Source organism: Alexandromys fortis, unplaced genomic scaffold (assembly GCF_014885135.2).
Source record: "Alexandromys fortis isolate MF-2015 unplaced genomic scaffold, M_Fortis_MF-2015_v1.1 scaffold_77, whole genome shotgun sequence".
In the NCBI taxonomy this organism is placed as follows: domain Eukaryota; kingdom Metazoa; phylum Chordata; class Mammalia; order Rodentia; family Cricetidae; genus Alexandromys; species Alexandromys fortis.
Genome location: NW_026067967.1, coordinates 5,790,232 through 5,807,840, shown reverse-complemented (window position 1 = coordinate 5,807,840; position 17,609 = coordinate 5,790,232). Strand labels below are relative to the sequence as shown.

The window sequence follows — 17,609 nt, the reverse complement described above, 5'->3', positions numbered from 1 at the left end:
AGAACACTTTCTGCTTTCCTAGAGGACCCAGGTGCAGTTCACAGCACCCACATGGCAGCTCACAGCTGTCTGTAACTCTGGGATTCAACACCCTTGCACAGACATGCATATAGGCAAAATAGCAATGCACATTCATAAAAAAAATCACTGAACGTCAGAAGTACACACGCCCATACATATATGCGTGCGGGATACATCCACACACAGAGACAATCACAACTTTTCTAACTGATAGGTGACGTGAACAGAAACCAGAAAGGCTGACTGATCAGCGAATGCCACACAGCACAAGGCTTCTCAGCTGAGTCTGCCAGTACCACAGGCACGTCCCAGAGAGATGTCACCATGGACTGAATGGTTCAATGCTAAATGCCGGGTTTTAACGTAAGATACACATGAAGAGTACCTCTGCAATACAGAAACTGAGAGGACAGACCAGTGAACAGTTCAGTGTCCTCCATTCGGAGCTCACTGGGCATTGGCTTCAGTGTGAACACAGGCTACTTCTGCACTGGGAAGGGCTCGTTTCCCACTGCTGACAGTGTGAACCAGGAAAGAGCTGTCTCCACGGTTACTCTGGCTGCCATGACTTAAGGAGTTTAAGGTCTGACCATGGTTGTTGTTCTTAGCTTTTACTTTTGGTCCTGATTTCTGCTGAATTTATCTTCTTATATGTGTCCTTGGTTGTAAAAGGACTAATTTCCTTTATGTGGAAAGACGGCGACATCTTATCATCATGATTATCTTAATTATGGTAAATTGTAGTATGCTAATTACAAAGCCAGTGTATAGAGACTGTAACAGTTATTAAAATCACTAGTAACATTTTCCCATAGTAATTTCTGGAACTTCTTTCTGGGCCTGAAAATGCTGACTAATTCGAAGAGATCCTTTTTTGTTCCCTAGAATAATTTTTAATAACCATAAGATAAAAATAATGAAAGATGAAACAATTACTTCAGGGTCGTATTACTGGGAAATGTCACTAACCTTGCCGATAAACTGGCTATAATCACAGATGTCAACCTCACAGGGTGGCTCAGATATAAGATGGCATCCATGCACATTGTCTAACTCTCTGCTATATAGTAAATAATCTACACATATGAATTATAATTTAAAATAATATATGCACATCCATTCCTACTCACATATAGTTATATAGAGAGGTAAATTTAATAAGGACTGGTAGTGAAGGCTTTGTCTGTCTCATCATTCCCCAAAGAGCCTTCTTTTACCCCAACCTAGGACCATCCTATGCACCAGAAACCTGAGAGTCTCCCCTGAGGCTGCACAAAACATAGCTCTGTCTGATCATGGTCGGCAATCTAGTCTACACACGGACACAGTTCTGTGTGAGGACTGTCCTCTGCACGAAGTCACTGTGATGTCCTGCCTGGAAGAGCCTCTGAAAGGGGTCACTGGCATTGCCAGTGCTCTGACTCTGCAGTCTAGAATCTGTCTGTTTTCATAGTCTTCCCCTCAGTAAGATGGTTTGGCACTCCCTACCATGGTCCTTGAACTCAATAGAGGATGTGTTATTCTAAGGACTAATCAGGCTGTGCCTCTCAAGTTCTCCCCTTTACTCCAGTCTGTCACATCTACAGACTATGGGGACCTCACTTTGCCACAGGTCAAAGGAGTTCAGATCTTCGCCCTCCTACCCCCACCACAATTTGTGGGGTGTTGTGGTCGCAACCGATTATCCCCTATCAGCTTCTAACCACACAGGGCTCCTTTGCCCTTGAGCCGTCTGGGCTTGACAAGTGGGGCTTACCATACAGCATGCAACAGCAAGACAGGGGAGAGGCAGGAAATTCTCCACTGGTTGGCTTACCTATGTCTGAAATCTTTATTTCTGACAGAAGACAGGAGAGCAGGGAACAGAAGAGAGAAGGAGGTGTTAGCAGCAGGGTTAGATGCATTATTAGCAGCTGAAAACTTGACAGCAACGCTACTGCTACTATACAACACGGTGATAAATAAAGACTTAGCGGCCATGACACTGATACATTTTATATTGGATACTCTGTCAGTGAGATCACTTACAAACAGCTACACAGCTCAGAAGGGCCCCAGCTCCACCTGCACCCTACTGCTGGCTTTGGGAAGAACATAGGCCAATTACAGTGTTGCTGCCTTAGCAGGGGCTCAGACCACATAGGGGCAGTGGATTCTCTTCCCTGGACAGACATACACCCAGAGATACACAGGCTTGCTGCTCCAGGTCTCTGCAAGGTGTGCTTTCCTATGGAAGCTTTAGAAACGTGGCGAGCCTACTCAGAATATGGCATGGGGTTGGAGAATGAGTTCAGTTAGGTAGGGGGTGACCCAGAGAAAAGGGGCCACCAGGGAAAGATGGGCGGAAGATGTTTGGATGGCTCCATACCGCGTTTCCTTTCCTAAGCTCACTTATTCCTTCTTTTCCCTCTTGCAGTCTCAAGAGATCCTCAACAGTGGTGGGAGGGAGGGAAAACGGGCGGTCTTGTTTGGGGGATATGAAAACGGGAGGCCTCCTTTTACATGTGAGCTGTGGAATGAGATTCATTTGGCAGGGAAGAGCTTTATAAGATGGAACACTTCACACTGTGCCAGGTGACCACTCTTCAGTGGGGGCAGGGCTGGGTAGTGGTCTCCTAGGCTTGGGTGTACCATTTTAGATGGATACACACTTTAAATCCCCCGTGTCTGCTTTTCGTTAACTGCCAAAGGGTGATTATGGTTCGTACTTTCCAGAGCTCCTGCACTGGTGACCAGTGGGACGCTATCTGCCCATTCGTACTCTTTGGAGGATGCATTTCCATCCCAAGCATGCCTTGCTCATGTGGTTCCAAACCAGGATAGAGGTGAATTTTTTTTGCCCCAAAATAGCTGTAAAAAACAAACTTCCTGCAATTTCTTTTGGAATTGAGAGTGGGACTCCCCTGTCTCTGAAGTGTGTCTTCTCTCTCACGGCAGAGCCCACCCTGGAGCAGGGCTTTAGTTCCAAAGAGACCTGGTTTATGGATGTTGTGGGATATTTGATCACGCTGTGAACCCTGAGTTTGCATTTGTGTTAATTAATAAAAGTCAACCTTAGTTTAGAGACAGCAACTAGTTGACTGGAACTACCCATAGAGAATCTGGAGGAACCAGGAATACGGATAGAGAGACACATAGGAAAGAGTAGGGCGGGACCATGGAGTTTTGACCTTCTTTTTGGTTTGGGGTGAGCAGAGAGATTCTTCTCTTCCTGGGTCTCTGGCCCAAAAGGAAGGCCAGCTGGTTGCTTCCCAGTCCCTCTGATCTAGCAGGCTTTCACCCCCACATCTGACCTACAAGTCCTTGTTGGCAAACAGAACAACAGAGACTTAGTTTAAATCTGCATATCTCAGCCAGGGCCAAGCTGAGGCAGCGGAGCCAGTAGTCCCTGCAGGCTGTGGCCTGGGTGGCCAGTAGGGCACTGACTGTGGAGGGCCATGGGGCCACAGATGGTAATTAAAATATTAGCAGACTCCTGTGTAGCTGCTAAGCCAGCAGAAAGGTATCATAGGGACTTGGGAAAAACGCAAAGTCGAGCTGTCTCCAGCTGGACGTGGGGTCTCAGCGCTCCATCACTCATGGTCAGGGCTGAGAGTCTGGGGGCTCTGCTGCCCCTAAGGAGCAGACAGGTCCAGCCTGCATCAGCCCTGGGCCTCACTTTACCTCAGCCCTGGCTGGACAGAGCTAACCGCTTCTGAGGAACACTAAGGGACTGGGACCAAATGTGGTGACATTTGCTTGCTGTGTGTCCTTGGATCTTAGAAGACTCCTGTAGCCCATTCTATCAGGTAAGCGCAGAAAGAGGGTACAGTGGCTCCAAGGGGACTAACTTTCGGTTGTCAGAAGCCTTCCATGTCATCTGGATGTGAAAGACAACTCACTGTGTCTTTATCTCAGAGCACGGGAGGCAGTGCCTGACGGAGCTGGGAAGTGAAAAGCCCCCCTAGCCCATAGGTGTGGCTCTGTCATGGCCTCCTTCTCTGGTCCCCACAGGGAAGGCTGTTGGGCCTCATGATGGCAAGGGACACTGCTAGGAATCCCAGGGAAGGAATCCCCTTCCATACCTCATCTCCAGGATGTTGGTGACGTTTCCAGAAGGGAAGATTCTGCGGATGTAATTGAAGTCTCCCACATAGAGACTCCCGTCAGAGCCACAGGCGAGCGCCACGGGTGCCAGGAGCTTGTTGCCATCAGCAAGCCCATTGCAGCTGGGGCAGGAGATGCTCCTCCTGCGCCCATTGCCCATGACACTGCCGATGACGGGTGGCTGCTGGGACACGAACTGGTTTTCTCCGTTCCCTTTGTGTAGGATGCCTGGGATGAGGAAAGGAGGCCAGCGTCAGTGAGGGGCCAGGGACTGGGTCCCTCTTCCTTGGATTGGTCAATGTTATTGTGACTTCTGCAAAGTATAGGAGGGAGGCCTTGTCCAGGCTTGTCTTACCATAGTGAAACCCAGGGGAAGCTGAGAGGCTCCACGGTTTACCTACCAGATTCTCACCCTAGGCCTATGAGGCTGTACTGTTACCATTGCCGTGATGGACGGAACAGACCAGTAATTTAGCCAAGGCCCCACGGACAAGAAGCGGGCAGGCCCAGAATATCTCTCTCTCTCTCTCTCTCTCTCTCTCTCTCTCTCTCTCTCTCTCTCTCTCTCTCTCTCTCTCTCTCTCTCTCTCTCTCTGTGTGTGCATGTGTGCATGCACGTACATGTTTAGATGTGTGCAGGTGTATGCAGTTGCACTTGGAGACCACAGGACAAATTCTGTCACCCTTCCTCAGGTGCTACCCTCCTGGTAATTTTGGTGCAGGGCCTCTCATGTCCTGGATCTTGCCAAGTAGACTAGGCAGGTGAGGGATTCCCAGTGAGCCCATCTCCTCCTCTCTAGGTTTGACTGGCAAGCATATCCTATCATGCCTGGCATTTTAAAAGACAGACTTTCTGTATATGAGTGTTTAGCCTACACGTATGTATGTGTACCACATGTGTGCCTGGTGCCTGAAGAGGCCAGAAGAAGGCATTGGGTTCCCCGGAACTGAAGTTACAGGTGGCTGTGAGCCATTGTGTGGGCACTGGGAATTAAACCCAGGCCCTCTACAAAAGCATGGGCCCCTAATGGCTGAGCCATCTTTCCAGTGCCCAGCCTTCTTCTGGCATTTTTTACTTGGGTTCTGGGGATGGAACTCAGGTCCCTGTGCTTGCAAGACCAACACTTTCTTAACTGAGGGCTATCTCTTCAGCCCCAGAATGCAGCTCTTGACCATTCTGGCTAACGCATCTCTCTCAGGCTCCATCCACATCTGTGTACCACAGTTTCTCAGGTACACAGGCTTGCTTTTCTCTTTCCACCAATCTCGTTTTAAGTGTAGAGATTATGTCTCTGTCATTTCTGCATCCCCAGTGCTTACCACGGAATCCAACACAACATGAATACCAATAAATATTTATAGAAATCAATGAGGGAAACGCAGACTCTGCTCAGCAACACGGACCCAGGGTTTTGCCTGGTTTTTCAGTTGACAGGCTGATCCTATAACTTGTAGAGATCTCCAGGGTCTTCATAACTCATTGTGCCCTGGAGCCTCAGTTTCCCCAACCAACCAAGGGAAAGGACTGACTTCCATGCCTGTCTTCTTCCTCACGCATCCACACTGTCTCTTGATTCTTAGCCATCCTTTATCATCGCTGTATTACCAGGGCCTCTGGGTTGGACCCTGCCTGTGCTGCACCTGTGTCCATGCCATGGTGTCTGACTGGGGCTGGGGGTCACACAGGTCACAGGAATCTCCTTTCTTAGTGTGACCTTTAGCTTTGCCCAAACTGTGTCCTTTATTGGATGAGTTAAATTGTACATAGTCTATCCCATTGCTTTTCCAAGTGCAAGTTTGTGCCTTTTTAGGATTTTAGAAAATCCTAAAAACCTAGTCACACCTAGTTTTTGGCTTGTCCTATCTTCATACACACACAATGTACTTTAACCCATCGGCTTCTCAATTGCCTTCTCTTTTCCCCAGTAACCTTGATTCTCACTTTGTTCCTAAACAGATATGTGTCTTTTTACATCTTGTAAGAAAGAAAGAAAAAAAAAACCTAGCTTTGTCACATGAGAAAAACAAGGTATTTGAAACTAGTTTATTTTACTTAACACTATTATCTTCGGTTCTATCCATTTCCCCGTTAATAATGTAATTTTGTTCTTTGTTGTGGCTAAGTAAGACTCCGTTATCTAAGACACATTTTCTTCAGTTATTCATCTACTGAGGGACTGGTTCCATGATGTGGCTATTGTGAACAGTATGGCAGTAACCGTGATACTTAGGGATCGCGATGCTGGGGTGAATTACATTCTTTGGGGGGATCTACCCGTTTGGTTGTTCTGATTTTAGCTGTTTGAGGGCCTTCCGTACTGGTTTCGGTAGCGGTAATACTCACCTACATCCCTGCCCGCAGTGTATAGAGGGTCCCTTTCCTGTGTCCTCTCCACTACTGTTATTTTCTCTTCTCCATTTTATTTAAAGTACTGAAAACGTAAGTATGTACTGGATGTTGAGCACACCCCCCTCCTGCTACGCACCCTGCCCCTGCCTGCCAGGTTGATCTTCTGGATGCTGGCCGCTCTGGCTGGGGTGAGATGGACTTTGACTGTGTTTGGATTTTCATGTGCTGATGGCCACGGATGTTAACAGTTTCTCGTATCTGCTGGCCGTTTGAGTTTCTCCTCCGAAACTGTTCTGTTCACCACAGGTTCATGCTGACCCCGGGTCAGTTCTGAACTCCCTGCTCTGCCCTGTGACTCTGTTTACCTGTTTCTCTATCAGCATACAACACAAATCGGGATTCTCATTCTCTGACTTCATTGCGTGTCAAGTTCCTTCCCTTTGCTCTTATCTTAAAGACTCAGGGGGATGTGAACGTCTTTTATTCTACATTCTGATTTAGTTTTTCAAGTTCTCCCTCTTAAACGTGCCATGGGACTGACAAGCATTTCCTCTACTTTTAGAAGAGGCGGGAGATAGGTAACGTACTTACCGTGGCACATGGCAGTTCCTCAAGGACACGTGTGACTGACATCTACTCTGGATCAAGCCTCAAGTCCTAATTTTCTGACCCTGGGTTCCAGCTGCTTGTGCCTGTGCCTGGGAAGCTCTTCCTTTGCTCTCACTCTCGGCTCACATTACAATGGCCCCTCTCTGCAAGTCCTCTTGCTCTGAACTCAGTGCCTTGACTCCTGCCCTGCCCTCTTGGAGAATCTACTCTGTGACACTCTGGGCTAGTCCCAGATCCTCTGGGATGCTGCCCAGGCTCCTCCCTCGGTTGCCGCTTTGATGGCAATGAAGTGCTTCTCCCATGCCTTGCTGGCATTGCTGACAACCTTCTGCAGGATCACCTTGGCACCCATGTTATTCACTGTATGCCTTGTTTTAGGCTCCCTGGGCTAGCGGAGAAGGTGCCACCTCAGCTCAAGGACTCCCATGGTTCCACTCACCACTCTGGATGTTCAGGGCGTGGTGCTTATCCAGGCTCCAGCCCCCCAGCTTGGAGGCATCGATCTCATAGCCCTGCAACACTGCCGTCCTTTTCTCCCACAGGATCAGATCTGGGCAGGATTCATATTCGTAACCCACGGAAACTGCAGGGACACAAGAGGAAAGGACACGAGTGAGCAGAGCCTCCGCCCTGACCCTCAGGCAGACAGGCAAGGCCTCTGATTGTCTTTCATGGAAGAGGAACGAGAAGGACCATGCTTTGACTTGGGCAACAGAACCATGAGGGATTACCAACACAGTGACGCTGGCCCTTAAAGCCAATTTTTAAAGAAGAAGAGCTTGGCTTCTATGGAAGCCCAGGCAGCGGCCTTGGGAGAGCATCTTTTCTGTGTAGCTCCTCTGAGAGGGCACTATTTTCCAGCTGCCAACATCTAACCATGAGACTGAGACAAGAATGAACCGCTGGTTGGCCTCTGAAGGCTGTTCACAGCTGCCCTGGGAGGCGGCGCCCCACCTGCAGCAACAGGGGAGTGGGCTAGAAGATATCCCCAAGCCTCTGGCCATGATGGTCTCAGCAAATGAACCCTGACACTGGAATCTCATGGCATGGACCTTTTGAAACTTCCCAGTGGGCTCTGAATCTGCTCATCTTAGTGAAGAAGGCTACAGGGCCTGGTTTTTATTTTTGAAGATGACAGAAGGGCCTGTGTACAGTGAGGTGTGGCATTTCTGCTCCTGGCGAGCCCTGGCATGCAGGGTAGGGATACAAATCTTAATGCAGAGCCGGATGAATCTAGCTTTCTTCCATCTATCTTTGCATCCTTGGGATGTCACCTCAGCATCCCCCAAAGGACGTGGCTGTGAGGATTTGTTGTGACACTGGCCTGTGTCACAGCACAACCACAGAACAAGAGTTCCAGAGGTCCTCTTGTTTTCTTCCTGCCTCCCTTCACTTCCTGCCACTCCTTCTCCCCTCCCTCCTCCCCTTTCTCAGCACAACTTCCAGGTTCCTAACCGCTATTGCTATCTGAAGACACGTGAAAGAGGATCGGGATCAAGGTGAAGGAATTTGCTGGGCTTTTGCTCCTCTGACATCTTGTTGGGCATCGTGACTACTGACTGCCCATCGATGAAGCTCCTGGGAGCCTGCTCTAACCCAGAAGCAGGAAGGGCGGTCATCCTGCCAGGTACAAGATCCTGGTGAGGCAGCCAACTTTGGTTTCATCCCTAAAGACAGTAGTAAGGATAGTTACCAGAGGTGACCTCTCTGCTGGGAGACAAAATCATGAGGCCAGCTGGGCATGGTGTCGCACACCTACGATCTTAGCACCAGGCCATGCTGAATCAGGAAGCTGAATCAGGAATCAGGTGAGTGCAAGGCCGGACTGTGCAACACGGAAAATCTGAGGTCACTCAGGGTGACGGAGGGAGGCCCTGTCTCAACCAGTCAAAACAACCATGAGGCCGAAAACCAAGCTTTGACTTTAGCTCTTATAACCGAAAACATGGCAGCAGCCCAACCGTAGCGCCTTTATTTTCGTTTTAGATTTCGGCAGGACGATTGCGGGGTGGCCAGATAACATATTCTACTTTTCTGGCACACGGTGTACTTTAGCCGGACACACACCACCAGAGTGCTTCCTGAGGACGGTTCTGATTCTAACTACTTTTCAAGCTTGGGTTTTGCACACCCGGGTCTTCCAATGTTAATCTAGATTATAGATGGCCACTGAGGTCTTACTGCCCCATTAAGCCTTAGGTGGTTTGATCTGAAAAGAGGAAGGAGGGAAGAAAGGAACATCCACAAAGGAAGCCACTCTCTGGTTTTGCTCTGTCTCTGCCGACGTGTGGAACCCGTGTCGCAGATACTTAGGGGAGGCTTACCGAAGGCTTCTGACAGCCCGAACACCTTCTGGTTGTAGACATCTGTCTTGTCCCAGATGAAGTAATAGGACAGGTCAGGGGCTGCAGCAAACCACTTCCGGAAGAGGCGGCCCTCCACGGCCACCATGAGGTGGACCTTCATGAGGTTGAAGGGGATGGTGGGGTGTGTGAGGCTGATCCTCAGGACAGACTTGTAGCCAGGCGTGCGGCTGCTCAGATAGCTCAGCCTCATCTTGCAGCCCGCAATGGTGATTTCCTCTTGCAGGGCCTACAGCACAGACAGAGCACAGCAGGGGTGTCACTGAAGGTCATGGGGGGGAGGGGAAGTGACATCAAATACCTTGTGGACTTTGGGTGTTCGCGGGGCACAGGAGGAAGCGGAAGGGAAGGAGGTGAGAGGGGAATAGCAGGAAGGTGAGGAAAGGAGGAATATCCCTGGTCTCTATGGTCAGTTCCTGCACTGTGTACCTGCATTAACAAACTCGCCTCCATGAGCCTTGGGCTCCGTCCCCCCCCTTCGTGTAACATGGATGAAGATATTTTATTGCGGCCATGGGTTACTCAGCAACGCACACCTCCGATTCATGAGCTATGTCAGTAGCGAAAACACAAGAATCTGGGAATCCGCTCTTCCTCACTGGGTCACCACTGGTAAGGCCACACATGCAAAGTGCCTGGCCCATCACTGCCATCAGGCAGGACAGTGGTATGGCTGGTATCTAGGTACAGAGAGCAGAGGTGCCATGAAGGCACTGACCTAAACAGCAGCCTGAGCCTGGTAGACGGTTTCTGTCTGAAGCGTTCTTAAAGCGAGATATAGTTTCAACGTGTCCTTTCCAGGAAGGTCAATAGAGAGCACACAGGGCTGAACAAACACACCATCAGGCAGCACTTGCGAGCCTGGCGAGACCCTGGTCCAGTGTCCCAGTTCGTCTCCAGGGGGCTCGGGTTGACCACATGGAGTTTCCGTGCACACTGGCTCCCAACTCCCAACTCCAGGGAAGGCGGCAGGCTCAGACTGAAGGTGGACACAGTCAGCGGATTCCAGACGATTACCCACAAGGCAAACGCAGGGGACTGTCATCAGCTCGATGCTCTGGGCTCTTTCTCAAGAAGGGGACATTAAATCAACTGAGCCTAACAAGTCCATTTCAGGGACGAGGGCTATATTTACCCTGTGTTTACAGAGGAACTTGGCCTTTTTCATCCTGTTTATTCCAAAGAAGGGTAGAGACATTTTGTCTACGCTTCTTTCTTGAATACAGGAAATGCTATAGATTGGGATTAATCCACCACTGTCTTCCCAGGCCACAGTTTATAGTTCCAGGCGAGGTAGGCTACACACCCAGGTGAGCTCGGGCGGCACTTGAGTGCTGGCCTGATGCTCTCATAAATATTTTCCTTCGTTAATGTGCCCACGGCAGTTTCCACATCCCAGCACTTGTGAGAACTAACGGGCAATGGGGCTGGGAAAACAAAGAGTTTGTTTTTATGTGTTTTGCGGCACTGACCATAAACAAGGGTTGTGCCCCAGCCGAACCTGTAGGCACCTGGCTCAGGGAGCACTGTACAGAGGGGATGACCTTGAACCTCATTTGTTCCACAGTCCCCGCTCCTGGGAAAAGATGTCTGGCTGGAACTGAGCCGGGGTTGAGTAACAAATTACTTCTCTCCAGCAAGTCCTGTCTCTGCTGACAAGCATTGCATACAAAAGGTCAGCCTGGCTATTGAGACGGGAGACAGGCGCTGCATCTCTGAGAAGGAGTGAGCTTTCTGCCCAGAGCACAGTGAGGATTCAGGAATGGTTGTTTCCTTGCTGGGGACCAGCCCTGGAGGCTGCTCGACAGGGCACACTCAGTGAGATGGGTTTGCTCACCCAGACGTGAAACACACACACACACACATGCGCATGGGCGCGCGTGTATAAATGCTCTATTGCACCAGCACCAGGGCGATCTGTCAACACGCACTTTGCTGAAGGTCTCCTTTGGCAGGCAGGTGGTGACCTGGGCCTCTCTGGGCTTCTACGCTGCCATTTCCCCTCCTCCTTGGACCTTCTTTTCTGCCTGAAGACATCAGACTGGGGATGGCAGAGGAGATCCAACCCGGGGGTGATGGAGGAGATTCAACTCAGCATGGTTTTGCTTGGCAAAGAATTGATCTTCATTTTCATTAGATTAAAATACATGTTCCATTTTTCTTATTTACTCTTTATTAAAATGCTTACTAGTTGGGGTCCCATGGCTTAGTCCTGTGTGTAGAAACTGGGTTGTTATACTTTTAGCAGAAATACCAAGACAAGTGAGACTCTGAACGCTGAGGATGAGTAAGGTAGGGTGACCAGGATGACAGAGTAGAAAGAACCAAGGAATTTGTTGTAAGGCTTAGTGTGCCAGGCAGACCGTAGGCAGGCATGTAAAATGGCCCTCGTGATCTGATGCCATGTCCACTATGGGGTTTGGCCTTTGCGGTCTCGCCCAAGCCTGTAGGGGGACTTTCTTGGTTTCCATTGTCTCTGGGATTGTCCTCTGTCCCCAAATAAAATAAAAGAATGGCCTGACATCGTCAAGAAGCCCGAGTACCTGGATTTCTGGGACAATGGGGCCTTTCTCAGCACAGGAACTCGCGAAGGACGTCAGGGGGGATGGAGACACCACGGGGTTGGGGCGGGCGAAGTTGCTCAGGTCACAGCTGGGAATCTCGTTTTCCTCGTGCCTCATGACGATGGTTTCCATGACAAAGAAGCGGTCCCAGGGCAGCCAGAGGGTATGCTCTTGCGTGATGAAGGGTGCCCTTTCAAATCTCAGGATGATGGAGATGCCGCCGTTCGTGACCAGGTCAAAGCTGCAGGCAGAGGACAGCAGCAGCGGGAAGGGGAAGAAGAGAACGGTCAGATTGTGAAGGGTGAGAAGATCACAGGAAGGGACCGAGTCCTTGGTCGAGGGCCACTCTAATGTTCAGAGACTGGACTGCAGCCACAACTAGTGACAGTGACTCCGGAAACAGCTAGCCGTTGCTGTAAAATGATTGGCGGGGGATGGGGGTAGTTACAAACGCCAAAGCACAGTAGCAGGGGCTGCTTAGCAGGACCCAGGGCATCTGGGGAGCCCCTGCGACAGAGCTCCTGGAGCTATCACTGTGAAGAGCCAGAGCCCACTAAGGAGCCAGCAGAATGCGATTCAGCAGGTGCTACCTGGGCACTGGGAGCCCTGAATCCAGTCCTTACCGCCATGAACTACAGAGTGGCCACGAGTAAATCTGCCAGCCTCTTCAGTTTTCCCATCTATAAAAGCCCAAACTTTCGAGTGGATTATTTCTGTGTGCATGTGAGCAAATGTGTGTACGTGTGTGTTTGTGTATGAACATGTATGGAGATCACAGGCTGACTTGAGTGTCTTCTTCAATTGCTCCTGTACATGATTGTTATCGTTGAGACAGTTCATTCTCTCTTTTAAAATTAATTGTTTTTTTAGACAGGTTCTGACTATGGTCCTGGCTGTCCTGGAGCTCACTATTAGACTAGGCTGGCCTTGAACTCAGAGATTCTCCAGGAGTGTACCCACAGTTTGGGGGAAACACTCACGGGCTGACATTCTTGTCACAGAACTTCACCAGAATGTTTTAAAATTCCAAACAGAAATTTGGCCAGACATACAAACTCTGTTCAAGAGAGGCGGCCTGGAGGAAGGGAGGGAAGAAGGGAGGAAGGGAGGGAGAGACAAACATGAAAAGACTTATCTTCAAGGCTGTGAGCAGGCCAGGAGATGAGTGCAATGGGCTGAGGCCAGGCGTGCTCATCTGGCAGGGGAACCCTGCGGAAGATGTGAATGCCGACCTGGCCCCAGAGGGAAGGCCTGGTTCTCAAATGGAGCCTGTCTCTCTCTGGTCCAAGCTGCACTGCTTACATTACAGGTGAGTTAGACCATCTTCCAGGCCTCAGTTTCCCTATCTGTAAAATTAGGCTGACCATCATAATCACTTGCCAGGGTTACTAATCAGCTAGATGGGTGATGGGTGGACAAGCCCAGGGCCCTTTATTTTCCCTGGGCCTCACTCAGCACAGCCCATGTTTCTAGTCTCCCCTTGTTAGGAGCTCTCTTAGTTCTAGTTGACTTATAGTTTCCATCTTTTAGGGTAATTTCTCTGTTACTATTTTTTGTGTATGAGCTACTGCTAAAATCTGGTCGTGCACGTGTGTGCATGTGCGTATGTGTGCATGTGCATGTGTGTGCATGTGTATGTGCATATTCATGTGTGTGTATGTGTGCACGTATGTGTGCATGTATATGGGTGCATGTGTGCGTGCATTCCTGAGTGTGTGCATGTATGTATGTGTGTGAAGTGGGTGGGGAACTGGTGAACACGTCATGGTGCTGCCTGGAAATGGAAGATCACGCAGGCGACTCAGACGCAGCGCAGGCCTTCAATGCATTCCCGTCCATTCTCTTCCCTGACCATCTTTAGCCTCATGGCTTCTCCTGTGTATCAGGGGAAGGGAAACTGAGTCACAGAAGAGCGGAGCGGAGTGGGAGAGATGTTCCCTGCTCACATACAAGAGGGGGTTTCAGACACTATGGGAACAAGTGGTAGCTTTTCCATACGTTATGGTGTCTATGTTGGAAAGAGCATGCTAGCCCCACGATGGATCAGCAAGGACTGATTTGGAAATGCCACGTTCTGGCTGTGTCATCATGTGGGAGGCTGATGCAGGAGAACCTCCCTCTGGGCACTCGATGCCCTCATGAAGCAGTGCATATAATCAGCATAGCACAAACAGAGGGCCAAAGAATGGGTGACTGCTAAGGTCACCGCATGTGGGATTACTATGGCATGTTTTGTGGATCCAGTCTAAGCAAGCCCAGCAGTGCCTCCTGACTGACAGTTGGCTCTTTCCTGTGGTGTCATGGCAAAAAGAGCAGTCTGGAGAAGCTCCATTTTCGATGACTGTTCCCCTGTGGGTGGGAGCGTTCTAAGAATATCCATAGCCGAGGATACCCACAGCTGCCATTTCTGTGCTATCCAAAACCCGAAGACAGACGGAGTGAACAGGGGGAGCTCCTTCCTACCCTGGTGGGTGGCTGCTGAGGGCCTTCCGAGCAGGAACTGTGCAGCGGGGGGAGCAGTGGCCTGGCCTGGTCAGTTTGCTTTTCCAGCTGGGCCCTTCCCACCGCCACGGAGGAGGGGAGGCTCCCCACACCCCGCTTGCCAAGCTGTCTTAGAGGCACAAACGGATGAGTCCTGCTTCATTATCACCCCGGCTGGGACATGCTCACATCTGATATTGGATTAAAGAGGCGCTAAAATCAATCCGGCTGGAGCATAATTTCCAAGGCAGAGTGCAGAAGCAACCTTATGGGCCCACGCTCGGCCAGATGGACTGACACCACCGGGCTCATTAAAAATAGAGGACTTACCACCGCCGACGGGCTAAATATTCCACTCGCCTTCTTTTTTTTTTTTTTCTAAAATATTTGTACTATTATCTTCTTGTTACTCGATAGTTCATCATAATTTGTAGTCTTAACATCCACTATTGATTGACTTTCTCTGTGTCATGCTAGTGAATCCTAGTGTGTGGCAGGAAGTCGTGACTTTTTAAGCGCATACTACGTGCTAGGTGATCCCCATCCACTGTACTATCCTAGCCGTTCCTTTGATTCTCCCGACCAGCCTATGAGGTCGAGAACGTTAGAATCAGGCTACAGATGAAGAAGCTGAGGGCTGGGCAGCAGTATTTGTGCAGGCAGATGCCAGTCACTGGGGGAGATCCAGACCATCATGGAAACCCTAGCTTTACTTCGTACTGTTGATGAAGTAAACCACTTCGGAGTAATGCAAAGGCCAGGATTTGCTGTCACCGAGGTGGCTTCTGTTGAAGCAACTCCTAGGCGGCTGAAAGCAAGAATGTCACAGTATTCCTACGAGGGGCCACTGAGAAGAACACGGATAAGCTGCCCTGAGTTTATGTGAGAGCCTCGTGAGAAGAAAGTGCTTAGCTCACAGCCGAAGGGACAGAAGCCAGAGTTAGACGCAGGTCCCAGAAAGACCATAGGCTGTAGAACGGGGTGGGAGAAGGCAGGCTGTCTCACCCTCTGTCCACATAACCAATCCAGGGGCAGCCATGTTGGGAGACCACAGGCCCTAACTCCCTGACCCACAAAGGGTCTCCTACCTGCCATCTTGCCTGCTGATAGTGTACCCAAAGAGAGGGTTATTGATGAAACTGATGTTCACGCCAACCAGTGGGGTCCCATCTGACGTCATCACTTGTCCACGGATGACACACGCATGCCTGTGGGAGGAGGAGAAGGGACAGCATGAAGTGCCTCTCATGGTCAGCAGGGAAACCTCTGTTCTAGCCAAGAGGCTGGTCACTTAGACACATTTTACATCCAGGAACCCCAGGTGTTCACTTCTGATTATAATCTGTCACCTCTCAAGGGATCAAAGTGTCCTTGAGAGAATCACTCTGGGGAAATATTTTCAAGTATCATACTCCAATGTTATTTTTCTAAAGCCATGATTCACGTAAGGGGAGAAAGCTGATCCCAGGGAACAACACAGTATAGTTATGATGGGACCACAGAGTCAGATGCCCTAGGTTCAAATCCCAGCTCTGCTATTTCCTAGATCTCTGAACTTGTGCAAGCATGCGACAGTTCTTTAAGCCTCATTTTTTGTTTGTCTTTTTCTGCTTTTCATCTTGGAACCGAGAAAGCGACATTACCGAAAGTGAGGATACAAGAAAGAGATCAGGATGGAGGGGTGCACTTCCTTCCACCTGGCATTCGAAAGAGAAGGACAAATGATGGCATCTCCTTGGGGTGTCTCCTTGGGAGCCTGTCCCCACTCTCAGCCCCACCCCACCCCCAACTCCCACTTGTTCCCTGTACTTTAGACAACAAACCACGCACTTTCCCGCATTTGCCGGGAGAATGTTGTGTGATGCCTCCCAGCTGCCTAAAATGTCATTTCTGCAGGCACCCCAACATCCTCATCCCATTTCTGCAGGCACCCCAACATCCTCATCCCATTTCTGCAGGCACCCCAACATCCTCATCCCATTTCTGCAGGCACCCCAACATCCTCATCCCATTTCTGTAGGCACCTCCCAACATTCTCATCTTATTTATTTCTGCATGCACCCCCCAACATTCTCATCCAATTTCTGCATGTACCCCCAACATCCTCATCCCATTTCTGCAGGCACCCCCAACATTCTCATCCCTCAACACCCACTTCAAAGGACATCTCTTCTCTAAAGCCTTTCTTGACATTCCTGCTCAGAACACACATCTCACTCCCTGGAACACTCAGACAGACACCTCAGTACCTTGCCTACTTCATATCTCTTCCCTCTTCACCCAGACCTCAGGCTGCTTGAGGGCATGACGAGGCTTTCTCTATAGTGCAGTGCCTGGACCATAACTAGCAAGTACTTGGTCACAGTAAAAAAAACAAACCAAACCAACAAAAACAACAACGGAGGATTGAGAAAAAAAAAAAAAAAAAAAAAAAAAAAAGAAGGACAAACAAAAAAAAAAAAAAATAACATGAGACAGCCCATGCCCATCATCTAGAATGATGGTCTGCATGTATTTCAGAAATCAAATCATTTTATAGATGACATTTACTAAGGACCTCAAAGTAGGAAACAAACCAAAAGAAGACCTGCCCTAGATGCAATGGTGACAGAATCTCTCCTTCCCTTGGCACACTATGGACATGGCCATTGCTGACACTGTGGTCACAGCCATTGATGACAACACTATGGTCACAGCCATTGATGGCACACTGTGGTCACAGCCACTGATGACACACTGTGGTCACAGCCATTGATGACAACACTATGGTCACGGCCATTGATGGCACACAATGTCACAGTCATTGATGACACACTGTGGTCACAGCCATTGATGGCACACTGTGGTCATGGCCACTGATGACACACTGTGGTCACGGCCACTGATGGCACACTGTGGTCACGGCCATTGATGACACACAATGTCACGGCCATTGATGACACACTGTGGTCACGGCCATTGATGACACACTGTGTCACAGTCATTGATGGCACACTATGGACACAGCCACTGAGACACAATGTGGTCACGGCCACTGATGACACACTATGGCCACGGCCATTGATGGCACACTGTGGTCACGGCCATTGATGACACACTGTGGTCACGGCCATTGCTGACACACTGTGGTCACTG

The 17,609-nt window shown here is 49.6% G+C and overlaps 1 protein-coding gene across 9 annotated transcripts in view; it reads right to left on the bottom strand.

The window, feature by feature from the left end:
• Positions 1 to 17,609, bottom strand: part of Tenm4 (teneurin transmembrane protein 4) — a 652,091-nt gene that overhangs the window by 40,905 nt on the left and 593,577 nt on the right. For all 9 annotated transcript variants that reach the window (XM_050154435.1, XM_050154436.1, XM_050154432.1 and 6 more), the window contains 5 exons: positions 15,563 to 15,682; positions 11,973 to 12,234; positions 9,391 to 9,658; positions 7,506 to 7,649; positions 4,086 to 4,335 (listed from right to left, as the gene is read on the bottom strand). In XM_050154435.1, coding sequence (XP_050010392.1) covers positions 4,086 to 4,335; positions 7,506 to 7,649; positions 9,391 to 9,658; positions 11,973 to 12,234; positions 15,563 to 15,682 — 1,044 coding nt within the window. The remainder of the gene's footprint in view (positions 1 to 4,085; positions 4,336 to 7,505; positions 7,650 to 9,390; positions 9,659 to 11,972; positions 12,235 to 15,562; positions 15,683 to 17,609) is intronic.